The sequence below is a fragment of the Phyllostomus hastatus genome, unplaced genomic scaffold (genome assembly GCF_019186645.2).
Source record: "Phyllostomus hastatus isolate PE091 unplaced genomic scaffold, TTU_PhHast_1.1 phas_contig_80, whole genome shotgun sequence".
NCBI lineage: Eukaryota > Metazoa > Chordata > Mammalia > Chiroptera > Phyllostomidae > Phyllostomus > Phyllostomus hastatus.
The window spans coordinates 9,427,075-9,441,628 of record NW_025333960.1 but is presented as its reverse complement, the minus strand read 5'-3'; the positions used below and the strand labels follow the sequence as shown (position 1 = coordinate 9,441,628).

The 14,554-nt window shown below is 34.4% G+C and overlaps 1 protein-coding gene across 1 annotated transcript in view; it reads left to right on the top strand.

The window, feature by feature from the left end:
- NDUFV2 (NADH:ubiquinone oxidoreductase core subunit V2) overlaps window positions 1-14,554 on the top strand; it is a 44,389-nt gene that overhangs the window by 14,478 nt on the left and 15,357 nt on the right. Inside the window, exons 2-6 of the mRNA XM_045850141.1 lie at window positions 2,946-3,011; window positions 4,784-4,846; window positions 4,933-5,049; window positions 9,329-9,497; window positions 10,754-10,863. Coding sequence (XP_045706097.1) covers window positions 2,946-3,011; window positions 4,784-4,846; window positions 4,933-5,049; window positions 9,329-9,497; window positions 10,754-10,863 — 525 coding nt within the window. The remainder of the gene's footprint in view (window positions 1-2,945; window positions 3,012-4,783; window positions 4,847-4,932; window positions 5,050-9,328; window positions 9,498-10,753; window positions 10,864-14,554) is intronic.

The following is a 14,554-nucleotide window of genomic DNA, read 5'->3' as shown; positions in this document are numbered from 1 at the left end:
TTTAATTTGGTGCACAGGGAAATTGGAAGGAGATAGAGGATTAACAGTGGAGGTGATAAGTTTTGTTTTGTACCTGATGAATGTTTTTTCAAAGATTTTATTTATTTATTTTTAGAGATGGAAAGGCATGCAGAAAGAAAGGGAGAAAAACATCAATGTGTGGTTGCCTCTTGTGCACCCCCTACTGGGGACCTGGCCTGAAACCCAGGCATGTGCCCCTTCTAGTAATTGAACTGTGGACCCTTTGCTTCACAGTCCACCGCTCAATCCACTGAGCCACACCAGCCAGGGCAGTACCTGATGAATTTTTTTAATGTTATTAATTTTCTGTGTCATTATTTTTAGGAAATAAGATTTTTGTTGGAATTCTCAATATTTATTTAAAACTTCCCTATGTTGGGCTTTTTAGTTGCTTGTATTTTGCTATAACAGACATTAGAGAAAGCATTTTTATATAAATCATTGTACTCATTTTCTAGTATTCTTTTTTTTAAAGATTTTATTTATTATTATTATTATTTTTTTTAATTTTTTATTTTATTTTTTTTAAATATTTTATTTATTTATTTTTAGAGAGGGGAGGGAGGGAGATAGAGAGAGAGAGAGAAACATCAATGTGCGGTTGCTGGGGGTTATGGCCTGCAACCCAGGAATGTACCCTGGCTGGGAATCGAACCTGGGACACTTTGGTTCCCAGCCCGCGCTCAATCCACTGAGCTACGCCAGCCAGGGCTTATTTATTATTTTTAGAAAGGGGGGAAGAGGGGAGAAAGAGAGGGAGAGAAATATTGATTGGTTGCCTCTCAGGCATCCCCAACTATGCAACCGGGACCTGCCCCACAACCCAGGTATGTGCCTTGGCCAAGAGTTCAATGGGCTGCCATCCAAGCCATACCAGTCAGGGCTTTTTTTCTACTATTCTTTAGGATAAATTTCTAAAAGTAAAATTAAGTTAAAAGATAGAAACTTTCTTTGGTCTGTCTGTACATGATGCCAATTTGCTTTCTTAAAAGACGATCAATTTTTACCTAATGTATAAGCCTGCCCACCTCTCCATATACACAACAGAACTGAATGTTATCTTTTAAAAAACCTCTTTGCTAATTTGATAGCTGGAAAATGTTAACACATTTAAAGTTGCATGTTTTTAATTACTGGTAAGTTTAACTGTTTGAATTTTGTGACATTTTTGTTTACATTTACTCATTTTTTTTCACAAATTTATATGTATTCATGACCTCAAGCTGTTGACTTTTTGTAATCAAATGTGTTTAAGATTCTGGAGTCATCAGTGTAGAGTTAATAGATGAAAACAGATAAGCTATCAGTGGCAAAGAACTGTAGAGTACAGAACATAGAATAGAACTCAATCCTGAAAAAACCTAACCTGAGGGAGCACATAAAAAGCCAGCAAAGTAAGCAGAAAATGTTGGGTTAGAACAAGAAAAGAGAGGACTGGATACTTTCCCTACTCTTAAATTAATCCTTCCTTACTTGATTATGAAATCCTCTGTTTTCTCGTATAATTTAGTTAAGTAACTCACTGTTACTCAGTAAAAATTGTTATTTGATTTAAAATATGTGTGTATGTATATCGTCTCAGATAAGGTGGTTGTAGGAACTGTCTTACAAATGTTAGTTTCTGTTCATCTTTCAAAGCTTTATGCTGATGTTATTATAATGTTATTTGGGAATTATGGCCTTAGTTTTATGTTTATTTTTATACAGGTTCTGGACAGGCAAATCAGGGATATAGGCATAACCTTATATTAATTCAGAGATTAACCCTGAAACAATTTGGGAGAAATTGAATAAAAGTATAACAACATAAAATGTCATATCATCACTTGATATGTGTTGCATTTTAAAAAAATTATCATATATCTCTGACACAAAAAATATAATGAACACTGTGTATCCACTTGATGCCTAAGAGAGAAACAAAACCTAAATGGTTGAAGCCCCCTGTGTACCACTAGTCAATTGAATGCTCTCCTTCTACATTATCCTAATGCTGATACTTATTACTCCCATATTTTATTATATCTACCATTCTGTGCCTGGGCCTTGTTTTGTTAGTTAAAGCGAATGCTCTATGTAAACTTACTTCTTTAGCTGAAATACTATTTAGACCTAGGCAACTGATAAATATATGATTGTGTTGTATCACTTTATTTCTGTTATGTTTGGCTTCTTTTTGAATTCAACTCTTCTCCAGTTCCATGCTTGGTTTAATCCAGTGTTCTACCATCTGTTATTAATACACCTCTGAAATCAGAGGATTTCTGAACAATAAATGAATTACTTTTCTGTGGGGATGGGGAGTGGAGAAGGTAGAAATGATGGAAGGAGCAACAGAGCAAAGAGGAATGAAATGCAACGGAGAGGGTGATCAAATGGATTTCTTCCAAAACAATTGAGTATGGTCAGTCTGCATAGCATCCATCATAAGCAGCATTCTGAAACTGTTTGTATGGCAGAAGTTTCTGAACTAAGTAAAGAAAAAGGAAGATAAAGTAGACTGTGACTCATTTGCACAAAATGAAAACATGTTTATGGATGTCCACACTAAATGAAAGCTGGCATCCAACTTGATTCAGACAAAAGTGAAAAGCCAGTAAGTTAATGATATGTTAACTCTTACAAATGTATTCCAGTGGAGTGTTGTAGAAAGAATACAGAACTCAAGATCTGGTTTTGATCCTGGTTCTTCCACTTACTCTTATATGTGACCTTAGGCAAGTTAGTAACCTTACCTTTGGGTCTCCATTTTTTTATACCTCTCTAAAAATAAAATGGGTGCGGTGTAGGTTGGTAGACCATGTCTCTTAAGATCTTTTACTTCTATAAATTGATTCTATTGTTTTTAGTTATGAATCTTAAAGTATTACCATAGGAAAAATTTCTTAAGGCTTGTGATTTACTAAATCATCTTAAAATTTTAGGGAAGACATACAAGGAATTTGCATAAGACAGCTGTGCAAAATGGAGCTGGAGGAGCCTTATTTGTGGTAAGTTACTAGATTTCTTCACAATGAAAAGACTTGAAAATTTGGGTAAATCTGTTGTAATAATCCAAAGTATCTTAAATAGCCATGTCTTTGGTATATCCTGGCCATAGTGGGAATTTAAATATAGCTAATTGTAAATTCACTACTTTTCAAAAGATGTGTGGCTCCAGCTGCACCTCTCAAGTTTAAGTTGGTACCAGGGCAACTCTGGGAATAAGAATTTAGATTATTTGGTGAAATTACTGTGAGTGAGCCCTAACCTGTTTTCACACTTTGAGTTCTTAAAGCTTAGACCTTGGTTCACTGAAGATTCTGAGGCTGCAACTTGGGGAATCCCAAAATGGCACTAGTTAGAAACTTAGAGATTTTAGTAGTAGAGAGAATATACTGGCAGTCAGCCTTTGTATTTTTGGTTTCCAGGGTTTAACTATAGGTAAAGGTCAATGACCTCCCCTCCTTAGTTGTACAATTCAGAAAGGAAAAGATAATTTAGCCCCCTTCTCTGACAAAGATACAGTTTTCAGGTGTTACTCTCATATTGTTTAACGGTGGTTTACTGGACTTGTGTGATTTAGAGTTAGTGGTATAGTTTTGTAAACTGAATTATTTCCAGGGTCAGTCCTAATTGGCATACTATTGATAATTAAATTCCTGCTTTATATTTTATCATCTTTGTCTAAAAACATTAAGTATGCAATGTTTGAGATCATTGTCCAAAGTTTTCATTTTTCCTCTTCTATGTCCTTGAAGAGAAACTGAGTGTTAACATTAAGAGATTCAGTTGTGTTCACCTTACATACAAAACATTAATCATTGTAAGTGTTCATCTCATTGTGACTCATAAGATTTCCTGTTGATGTGCCATTTCTTGTGAGTTTTTAAAGAGGGCTTGATCTTTTATGGAGAAAAAATAAAGCTTCTTACTGTTGGCTAGTTTCTGTTATGGAAAACTAGCTATTGACTAGTTTCTATTACATGGGGAAGAGATGGTGTTTTTGCACCTTACCTAAGGTAGTGAGTCCCTTTGACAATTTGATACCCTCTCTTGGAAAAATGCACATATGTTCACACTCAAAATTCTGTCTTTATAAGGCTTCCAATAATTCGTAATGTTTTGGTAATTACATTAGAAGACCTTATTCTCTAATTAAATTGGATAACTGTTTGTTTTTTTTTTGGTCCTAAAGCTACTTCTCTTAAACATTAAATAGTGATTTCTAAAATTTTCTAAAATTTTGGATTCTGCTAACATTACTTTGGTAATCATATTCATTACATGTGTATTTAATAGTTGGTTTAGTCATTCTTTTAAAAAAATTTTTATTTATTTTTATGTTTTACAATGGTTCCAATTATTTCCCCCTTCAATCCCTCTGCCCAGCCCACCCCCTACTTCCATAGTCAGTCTCCACCCCATTGTCCATGTCCATGGGTCCTTCATATATGTTCCTTGACTAATCCCTTCACCTTCTTTCAAACAGTGCCCTCTCCCCTCTCCTCTCTTACTGCTGTCAGCCTATTGTGATTCTATGCCTCTGGTTCTATTTTGTTTACTCAGTTATTTTATTCATTAGATTGTTCTTATAAGTGATATCATGTGCTATTTGTCTTTCTCTGACTGCCTTAGACATTCTTTTTGGTACAGGGATAGATAGATTTGTATCTGTTGAAAATAAAGTGAAGAGATTAAATAATCAGTAATAGTAATGTGCAAAGTTATTCACACTTTTGAGGAATTTTAATAATTTTGAAATTTTTTTTCTTTTGATTAGCACAGAGATACTCCTGAGAATAACCCAGATACTCCATTTGATTTCACACCAGAAAACTATAAGGTATGATGAAATTAACATTATAATTAATATACAAAATATTTAGTATCTTCAGGTATATAAAAACAGGTGCTTTTTCTTTGATACAGAGAATAGAAGCAATTGTAAAAAACTATCCGGAAGGGCATAAAGCAGCAGCTGTGCTTCCAGTCCTGGATATAGCTCAAAGGCAGAATGGATGGCTGCCCATCTCTGCTATGAACAAGGTACTGACTTTATTGTTGCCTTCGATCAAAAGAGGTGAGATTGTGGATAGTAACTTCCTTGTATAGAAATGTCTCTGACAGTCATTAATGTCAAAATATAAGAGTTTGAAGACCTTTAATCATTTATATATTTCCCCAAATTATATTTGTGTTTTTGTTGGTTCCCTTAGTAATGCTGAGAACTGAAAAGGTAGAGTTTTTATTCTTATTTTTTATTGTTTATTCTATCACAGATATCCCATTTTCCCCCTTCACTTTCCCTGACCCAGCCCACCCCCACTTCCATAGTCTATCCCCATACCGTTGTCCATGTCCATGGGTCCTTTATGTAAGTTCTTTGGTTAATCCCTTCACTTCTTTCCATCAGTCCCTACTTTTCCCCACCCCTCTTATAGCTGTTAGTCTATTCCATGTTTCCATGCCTCTGGTTCTGTTTTGCACATTAGTTTATTTTGTTCATTATATTCCTTTTCTGAGTGAGATCATATAATATTTGTCTTTCACCAGCTGACTTATTTCACTTAGCACAGTAGTCTCCAGTTCCATCCATGTTATTGCAAAAGGCAGGAGTTCCTTCTTTTTTTTTTTTTTTTTTTTTGCTGCATAATATTCTATTATGTAAATGTACCACAAGTTTTTTGGTCCACTAATCTGCTGATGGGCACTTAGGCTATTTCCAAATCTTGGCTATTGTAAATTGTGCTACTGTGAACATAGGGGTGCAAAAATTCTTTTGACTTGGTGTTTTGGGAGCCTTAAGATATATTCCCAGCAGTGGAATCGCTGGGTCAGAAGGCGGTTCCATTTTTAATTTTTTGAGGAAATTGCCTACTGTTTTCCACAGTGCCTGCACCAGTCTGCATTCCCACCAACAGGGCACTAACAGTGGAGAACGGGTTCCCTTTTCTCCACATCCTCACCAGCCCTTGATTATTAATGATGGTCATTCTGACAGGTGTGAGGTGATACCTTATTGTAGTTTTAATTTGCATCTCTGATGGCTAGTGATGTTGAGCATCTTTTCATATGTCTATGGGCCATCTGATGTCCTCCTAGGAGAAGTGTCTATTCAGGTCCTTTGCCTTTTTTTAATTGGATTGTTTCTTCCTGGTGTTTAGTCATATGAGTTCTTTATATATTTTGGAGATTAAGCCCTCGTCTGATACATTGTTGGCAAATATGTTCTTCCATACAGTCATTCCTTTTCATTTGTTTATGGTTTCTTTAGCCATGTAGAAGCTTTTTAATTTTGACGTAGTCCCCTTTGTTTATTTTTTCCCTTATATCCCTTGCCCTAGGAGATATATTGGCAAAAATACTGCATTGTGAGATAATATGGAATTTTACTGTATGTGTTTTCCACTAGGATTTTTATGGCATCCTGACTTATATTTAAATCCTTTATCCATTTTGAGTTTATTTTGGTGTATGGTATAAGTTGGTGGTTCATTTTCATTTTTTTGCATGTACTAGTCCAGTCTCTGAAAATGTAAAACATGGTATATTACACTTGAGTGTGGCACCTTGGAATCAACAACCTACAGAAGTGCTATGGATGATTAATTTAAGTTAGTCTAGTCATATTTAAAATGCATTTTTTAGTCATATTTTCAGCACTATTCCAATATCAAGTTTACTCATTCTATTAATATAACTACAGTTGTGTGGTACTATGTTACAGTGTATACATTATTTACAAAGTACTATACAAAACTGTATATTATCTGATTCTTATGAGAGTCAAAAAACTAATAAACCAATGTGATATAATGGAAAACATATTTGACTTTGAGCTAAGAAGTCTTGATTTTTCTCTGGACATACTTCCTCATCTGCAGTGAAAATCTTTTCCAAATGTTACATTACAATTTCTAACTGATAAGAGCTAGGAACTATTTTCAATGCAACATGGTTTCTACTTGACTGACTCTGCAGAGCTTGTGTTCTACTTCATTCTTCTTTTTTACTTTCTAAATTTTATTTGGTCTATTAGGGTAGACCACTATCATCTTTCTTGGAGAATAGGAATGTCCTCGATTTATCTAATAGAATCTCAAATGCAGATTTTAGATTTAGTTCACTGATCTCTTACTTGCTTTGTACAGTACCCTAATACTGTTGTGAACCCCTAGTATTTTTTCAACTATGAAAAAGTGTTATAAAGCAAGCTTGGTTAGCACTATACTTAGTAAACATAGACAGGTGTTTTTTTTTTAAATAAATCACATTTCTTTGGGGTTACACATTGTTTTCCATATAACAGTAGCCAACTTTCTAAATAATTATTGTGGTATTTTTTAAATTATAGATACTTTTTGCAAAAACATGTTTTTAATAATGACAGACTTTTTGGAAGTCTTGCTGAGAGGTAAGTTTAGCAGAGCAAAATAAAATAAATGAGAAACTAATATGAGAACATTTAAAAAATATTGTCCTGTTCTATTTTGAATTGGATGTTTATGCGTGAAAAGCAGGAAATAGCATATACGGAATGCAATCAAGATTCTTTCCGCTTTACATTTGAGACTTAATGTTACTGTCTCTTTGAGAGACAGTAACATTAGAAAAGCCCAACCTTACAATAAGCAAAATCCAGAAACTCATATATTAGTTCCTTAAGCATTACTATGGTTCAAAGCCTTACTTCCAGTGGTAGGGCTCCAGTATGTATATTTTCAGGTTCCAGCAGGTATATTTTGAGACAGCTTCCCAGATTTAGAAGTACATACCTAGTTTAGTAGCACCAAATAAATCACAGGTGAGCTGTGATTAAATGTTTTGAGAATACTTTTCCTTTAGAATCCCTCATATGAGAAAGTTCAACATATATGCCATCTAAAATGTCATTTAGTGAGCTCTTCTTTTATGTCAAAACAAGGATACATATGTTATTTTTAAGAATGCCAGATGGCAGCCCTGCTTGGTGTGGCTCAGTGGATTGAGTGCCGACTTGGGAACCAAATGGTTGCTGGTTTGGTTCCTAGTCAAGGCACATGCCTGGGTTGCAGGCCAGGCCCCCACTTGGGGGCATGCAAGAGGCAACTGATCACTGTTTCTCTCCCTGTCTTTCTCTCTCCCTTCCCCTCTTTCTAAAAACAAATAAATAAAATCTTTAAAATATATTTGAAAAAAAAAAGAATGCCAGACAGCAAATCCGAAGACTTGATAGATTAGTAATATTAGATCACTGAGAAAGTTGTAGCCAGGATTAGTCATGATAGACTGTGTGTGGACCAGACCTAACTGCTAAAAAATGCCTTGTACACTAACAGACTTGCCCTGCCCGAGAGAGTTGTGCTTAGATAGTGAGTCCCTTGGTCCTGAATACCTCACACCCCCACATCCCCTGCCCAATATATCAAAACAAGTATTTTCTGTAAATACCTTGATGTGAAAGGTTGGGAAGTACTACTAGTCTGTAAGATTCATAGGAAATAGTAATGCGTGGATTGTACAGGAGAGGCATGTGTGTGTAGATATGTAAACCAATAGTGGCTAGTAGGTAAGCCTTTATTCTCAACTGTTTTTCTATTGCCATACCATTTACATACATTTTACATCACCAGTAACATCAAGGTTTTTTTGAAAAATTGGTGAAAGGTTGAAAAACAATGTTTTAGAGTTTGGTCACCAAGTTTTTGCCATTTAGAAATTTTAAATTACAAAATAATGAGTTGAAATTATCAAAATAGAAATTCTTTTTTTTAAAGATTTATTTATTTATTTTTTAGAGAGGGAAGGGAGGGGGGAGAGAGAAAGAGAGGGGGGAGAGAAAGAGAGGGAGGGAGGGAGGGAGGGAGGGAGAGGGAGAGAGGGGGAGAGGGAGAGAGGGAGAAACATCAATGTGGGGTTGCTGGGGGCCGCGGCCTGCAAACCAGGCATGTGCCCTGGTTGGGAATCGAACCTGCAACACTTTGGTTCGCAGCCCGCACTCAATCCACTGAGCTATGCCAGCCAGGGCAAAATAGAAATTCTTAATAGTGAAAGATTTAAAGATTTGGAGGAAAAGGATTGTTTTGCAGAGATGAGGACTGGGGTCACCATTAGCCTCTGGGCTCTGTATAGTTTTTTTTTTGTTTTTTTTTAAGTGTAAGGTGTCTGCAAAAATTAAAGGATTTATACTTTGCACATTCCACGTACAGGTATATTTTCTGCTTTTGAAGAACTTTTCTGTTTTTACCATATTTAAGCAATACTGAAATATGCATTTTACAACATACCTAAAGCTCAATTATTAAACCTTATAATTAGTTATTTAAAAATTTCCTAATATTTTTAGGTTGCAGAAGTTTTACAAGTACCTCCAATGAGAGTCTATGAAGTGGCAACTTTTTATACAATGTATAATCGAAAGCCAGTTGGAAAGTATCACATTCAGGTCTGCACTACTACACCTTGCATGCTTCGAAACTCAGACAGCATACTGGAAGCCATTCAGAAAAAGCTTGGTATGGGATGCATTATATTTATAAACTTTTATGAAAATTATAATTGTCTTTCTAGAGTTGACCTATTTCTACCTGACTTTTCCAACTTTTGTTATCTTACTGGATCTGTACTTCATGAGTAAACTTTTGTCATCCTGTTTATCTACCTTTATTTCTTCATAAATAAAGGTTTTCAGCCTCAAGCTGAATTTTCACCTTTTCTTTTGTAATCATTAAGTATGCTGGAAAAGCTTGTAGGAATTTTAAAGTTCTCATTGTTTAGGAAATTAAGTTTCATTGTGATAGCATGTGCTATGTAAAAAAGTGACTATATTGTCCTTTTGTTCTTTCATACTAGCCTTGGGACAAATTGAATATGAGAATAGTAAGAATACTTCAGGAAGGAAAGTTTGAAATGGGATTTTATTTTTTTCTACATAAAACTTCCATTGTTGCACTTATATGTAGCAAATAAAGTAAAATGTTTTTTAAAAAATATTTCTGTTACTAAATATAATGTGAAGTACTTGCATGTTGTAAATATAGTTGGGGAGTATTGAAGTATGTAAAACAGAAACCTGAAGACTATAAACCATAATCCCCCCCCCAAGATAAAATTCTGATAAAAGTTGAGTATATTAATTTTAGATTTTATATTGTTTAGGTTTTTCATTATTAAATACATAAATGTAATATGCCTGAATTTGCTTTTGCACCTTGACTACAGTGTAATATGTATGTTTCATTTTTCTATTATAACAAGTTATTCTGCAGTTTTGTGTATACTTATCTTTGAATACTTATCCTATTATATAATGAGATTGTTTATAGGAAGTAGAATTGCTGTGTCAGATTTTACTTTCTTTTGCCAAAATGCCTTCCCTTAAGATATCAGAGTAATTGTTTTCTTCACATTCTTAATGATTGACATTAGCAGTGTTCTGAGCCTTTGTCAGTCTGATAGTATAAATGATTTTAGTAGGTTGTTCATTATCACAGTCAAAATGAAAATTGTGCAGTCTGATATACAACATACCCTGGAGAGGAGTAGGAGTCCCCTGAAATTTGATTGTTTTTAAAGGAATGAGTTCACTTAAGAAATCCTTGAATGTTCTAGTAAAATTATACAGGGTTGTTTTCTTTAAGAAATTAAGTGCTCATAAATGTTTTTTGTATACCACCATAATATGTTGTTGGTTTGTTTTCTTTTTTCTTTTTAAAATCATATTGCTATTAAAATATAATCTGGTCCTTACACTGATCATTTATATTTTTAGGAATAAAGGTTGGGGAGACTACACCTGACAAACTTTTCACTGTTATAGAGGTGGAATGTTTAGGGGCCTGTGTAAATGCACCAATGGTTCAAATAAATGACAACTACTATGTGAGTATTTCACTAAATATAAATTAAAGTTGTATGATGTCATATTTAAAATACTTGTTTTCCCATCCTGTAAATGTTGGTTTGTGAATTACTCATTTAGAAGAAACTGTTGACATAAATACCCAGAGGCTTTTTTGTTTTTGTTTTTGTTTCTTGGTATTCTGTTCTTTGATTTTCAAAAATCAAAGAATATAAAACCTTTCATAAAAATATGCCAATTTTAAAGATTTTAGTTCTTTATTTTTATAGAGAGGGGAAGGGAGGGAGGGAAAAAGAGAGGGAGAGCTACATTGATGTGCGAGAGAAACATCATTTGGTTGCTCTCTCACAACCCCCAACCAGCAACCTGGCCTGCAACCGAGGCATGTGCCTTGACTGGGAATCAAACCTGCAATCTTTTAATTCATAGGCTGTCGTTCAAACCAATGCGTCATACCAGCCTGGGGAAAATATGCCAGTTTTAGCTTCTACAGAATTGTCCACCAGATGGCTTTGAAAAATTTATTTTTAAAAATTTTTGCATTTAGCCCTAGGAGATGATATATTTGTAAAACTTTTAAATTATGAAAAATTTAGTAATTGACATATATTAGATTGGCCAAAAAGTCTGTACAGTTTTTCTGTAAAATAAAACACATTCTTCATTTCACCAATAACTTTATTCATTTGTGTATTTTGAGTATGTCTCCTATCTCCTACATGTGTAATGTTGATTGTTAATTAATGTCTTGATTTAATAGCTATCAACTTCAGCTGGTTTACCCACCTGTGGAGCATTGTCCAGTGAAAAATCTCTAGCATGAAACTCCACAAACCACTTCTGACAGTATTTAATCAGTCACGGCGCCTTCTCCATATGCCACACAAATCTTTTTTTGCGTTTCAGTTGCATTTTTGCCTTTCTTGAAATAATAAAGCATAATATGCTGAAAATGTTGCATATGTTCTTTAGTTTTCAACATTAAAATGGCTACATGATAATTTACCTGTTTTTTTCTTTAAGTGCATGCCAATATGACAGCTGTCACAATACAACCTAACAAAATTGTTTTGAATGAAGTTCAAGACAACTAAGTACTAACTAGAGCCACCTTACAGAAAAAACAATCTTTTTGGCCACACCAATAAATACAGAAAAGAACCACCAGGACTTAACAGATAATAACATTTTCCACACTTCAGTAAATTATTTTTATTCTTATTTTTATTTGTAGAGATAAGCGATAGATGCAAGTAAACTGTTCTCATTTCTACCCAAAGGCCAATTATTTCTATTCATTCCAAGAGGTTCATTCCACTATTCATTCCACTATCATATATTTAGTGTATATTCTTCCTTTACATGTTTTTCAACTTTTTACATATATGTATACAGCCATACTAACATGTAATTCTATATTAGTTTTTCTGACAATTTTACAGAGATAGTATCATACCTCTTTTTCAGTACTGTTTTAGCCAGATACCACAAGTTTCTTTTTATTTTATTTTATTTTTTTAAATCCTCACCCGAAGATATGTTTACTGATTTGGGAGGTGTTGGGGGGAGAGAGACAGAGAGACAGAGAGACAGAGACAGAAACATCAGTTGGGTACCCACAACCTGGGTATGTGCCCCAACTGGGAATCGAACCCACAACCTTCTGGTTTTGGGGATGATGCTCCAACGAACTGAGCCACTTAGCCAGGGCCATTTTTCATAAGTTTTGGTAAGTAATAGTTTCAACATTTAGTTCTAAATATTTTTAAATTTGCATTTTGACCTTAGACATAATACCCATAATACCCAAGTGTGTAGTCTATTTATCTCTTTTTTTAATTGCCTCCTAGTCTAATGATATCATGGTTTTTATTTATATCTTGTTAGCTCATACTTCTTAAAAATTTGTTTGTGGAAATTCTTTGAGGCTAGTATTAAAGGTGTATTCTTCAAAAAGAGATTTGCTTTGCTACTGTCTAGAAGTCCTGGAAATGCTACTGACCCAAAAGAGAGTCCCTCATACCTTCCCCTTAGCCCCACAAATGTTGTAAAGTTCTAGGCTAGCAGTTTTTTAAGGGATGGTTTAATTTCTAGTTACCAGCTTTTTGGGGTTTTAACTTCATGTGGTTTGCATGTCTTTTGTGACCTGGGGCTTTGTCCCTTGCCACTCTAGACCAGCAATTTTCAACCTTTTTCATCTCATGGCACACAAGCTAATTACTAAAAATTCTGCAGCACAACAAAAATTATATTTTTTACCGAGCTGACAAAAAAATTTAAAAAGGTATATATTTTTTAAATCCTCACTTGAGGATATGTTTTTATTTATTTGAGAGAGAGAGAGAGAGAGAGAGAGAGAGAGAGAGAGAAACATTGATCAGTTGTCTCCCATACACACCCCAACTGTGGATCAAACCCTCAATCTAGGTCTGTGCCCTGACTAGAAATCAAACCTACAACCTTTTGGTGTACAGGATGATGTTCCAACTGAGCATCTGGCCAGGGAGTTATAATTTTGATTCATTCACACTAGACAGCTGTTGTATTGGCTGTTGTCATTTTTTTATTTGACAATTTAAGGGAAAAGAGGCCAGTGTCCCTGATTAAATAGGCAGTTATGCATGTTTTAAAAATTCTTGTAGCATACCAGTTGAAAATCACTGTTCTAGACTATGAAACCCTAAAGCTAAGTTTGCTTGGTGTTCCACTTCTCTACTTGGGTTTTCTTTGAGTTTTTGGTTTCTGGGTATTTCTTTTTGCCAGTATATTGATGAAATTTAAAAGCATTTGCAGTTGTTACAACAGGAAGTTCAATCAGGATAGCTATTTTGCCATAATGCCTGAAATGGATATCTATAACTTTTTTTAATGAAGGTGAAATTTGATTTCTTTGGCCTTTTAGATTTCTAGGGTGTTTTCATTTCCTGTAGTGATTTTCTTTATTTTAATGATCAGTAATTTAAATTTTTTGTCTATTTCCCATGCTTTAAAAAAAAGCCCTTTAAACATAAGGCAACAACTGTACCTTTTCTTATAGTTCTGCAATTTATTCATAATAATGAGGATCTTGATTTAAGGAGGAATTAGACAGTCAAAACTTTATATGAAGTGATATAAAGCTAAATATGGTAGCCCATGGATTCCAAGAGCTAAGATTCTTCCAGTTAGTAGTGGTATAGTCTTTGGCAAGGCAGTTATTTTTATGTATCTCAATTCAGTGGAAAAATGCAGCAGTCATACAAACTTTGATTGGATCCTACTTGGGGGAGAAAACAGTTACCACATTTTGAGGATGGTTAGATAGAATTGAGTATGGACTTGACATTTGATTTTTATTAAGGAATTATTATTAGTTAATTAGGTGTGGTAATGGCATTGCTATTTAAGAAAAATTTTTTATTCTTAGGAGATGGCCACCAGAAGTACTAGGGGTGCAGTATTATGTCTACAACTTGCTTTCAAATGGTGCAACACAAAAAAGAGCATATGGGTACATAATGTAAATAGGGCAATTTAAAAATTGTTCAGTCTGGGTAGGAATATGGTTACTCATGTTAGCTTTATAAGTTCTCATAATAAAGATTTGGGGGGAGGCATAAAGTCATTACATGAGTTTAAAGATTTATTCTAGCTATGAAGTTCTGAACATCTGTTAAACCATTAAGTTTCAAAGCAACTTTTTCTTTTCATAAACGTTTAATTCAACCAATA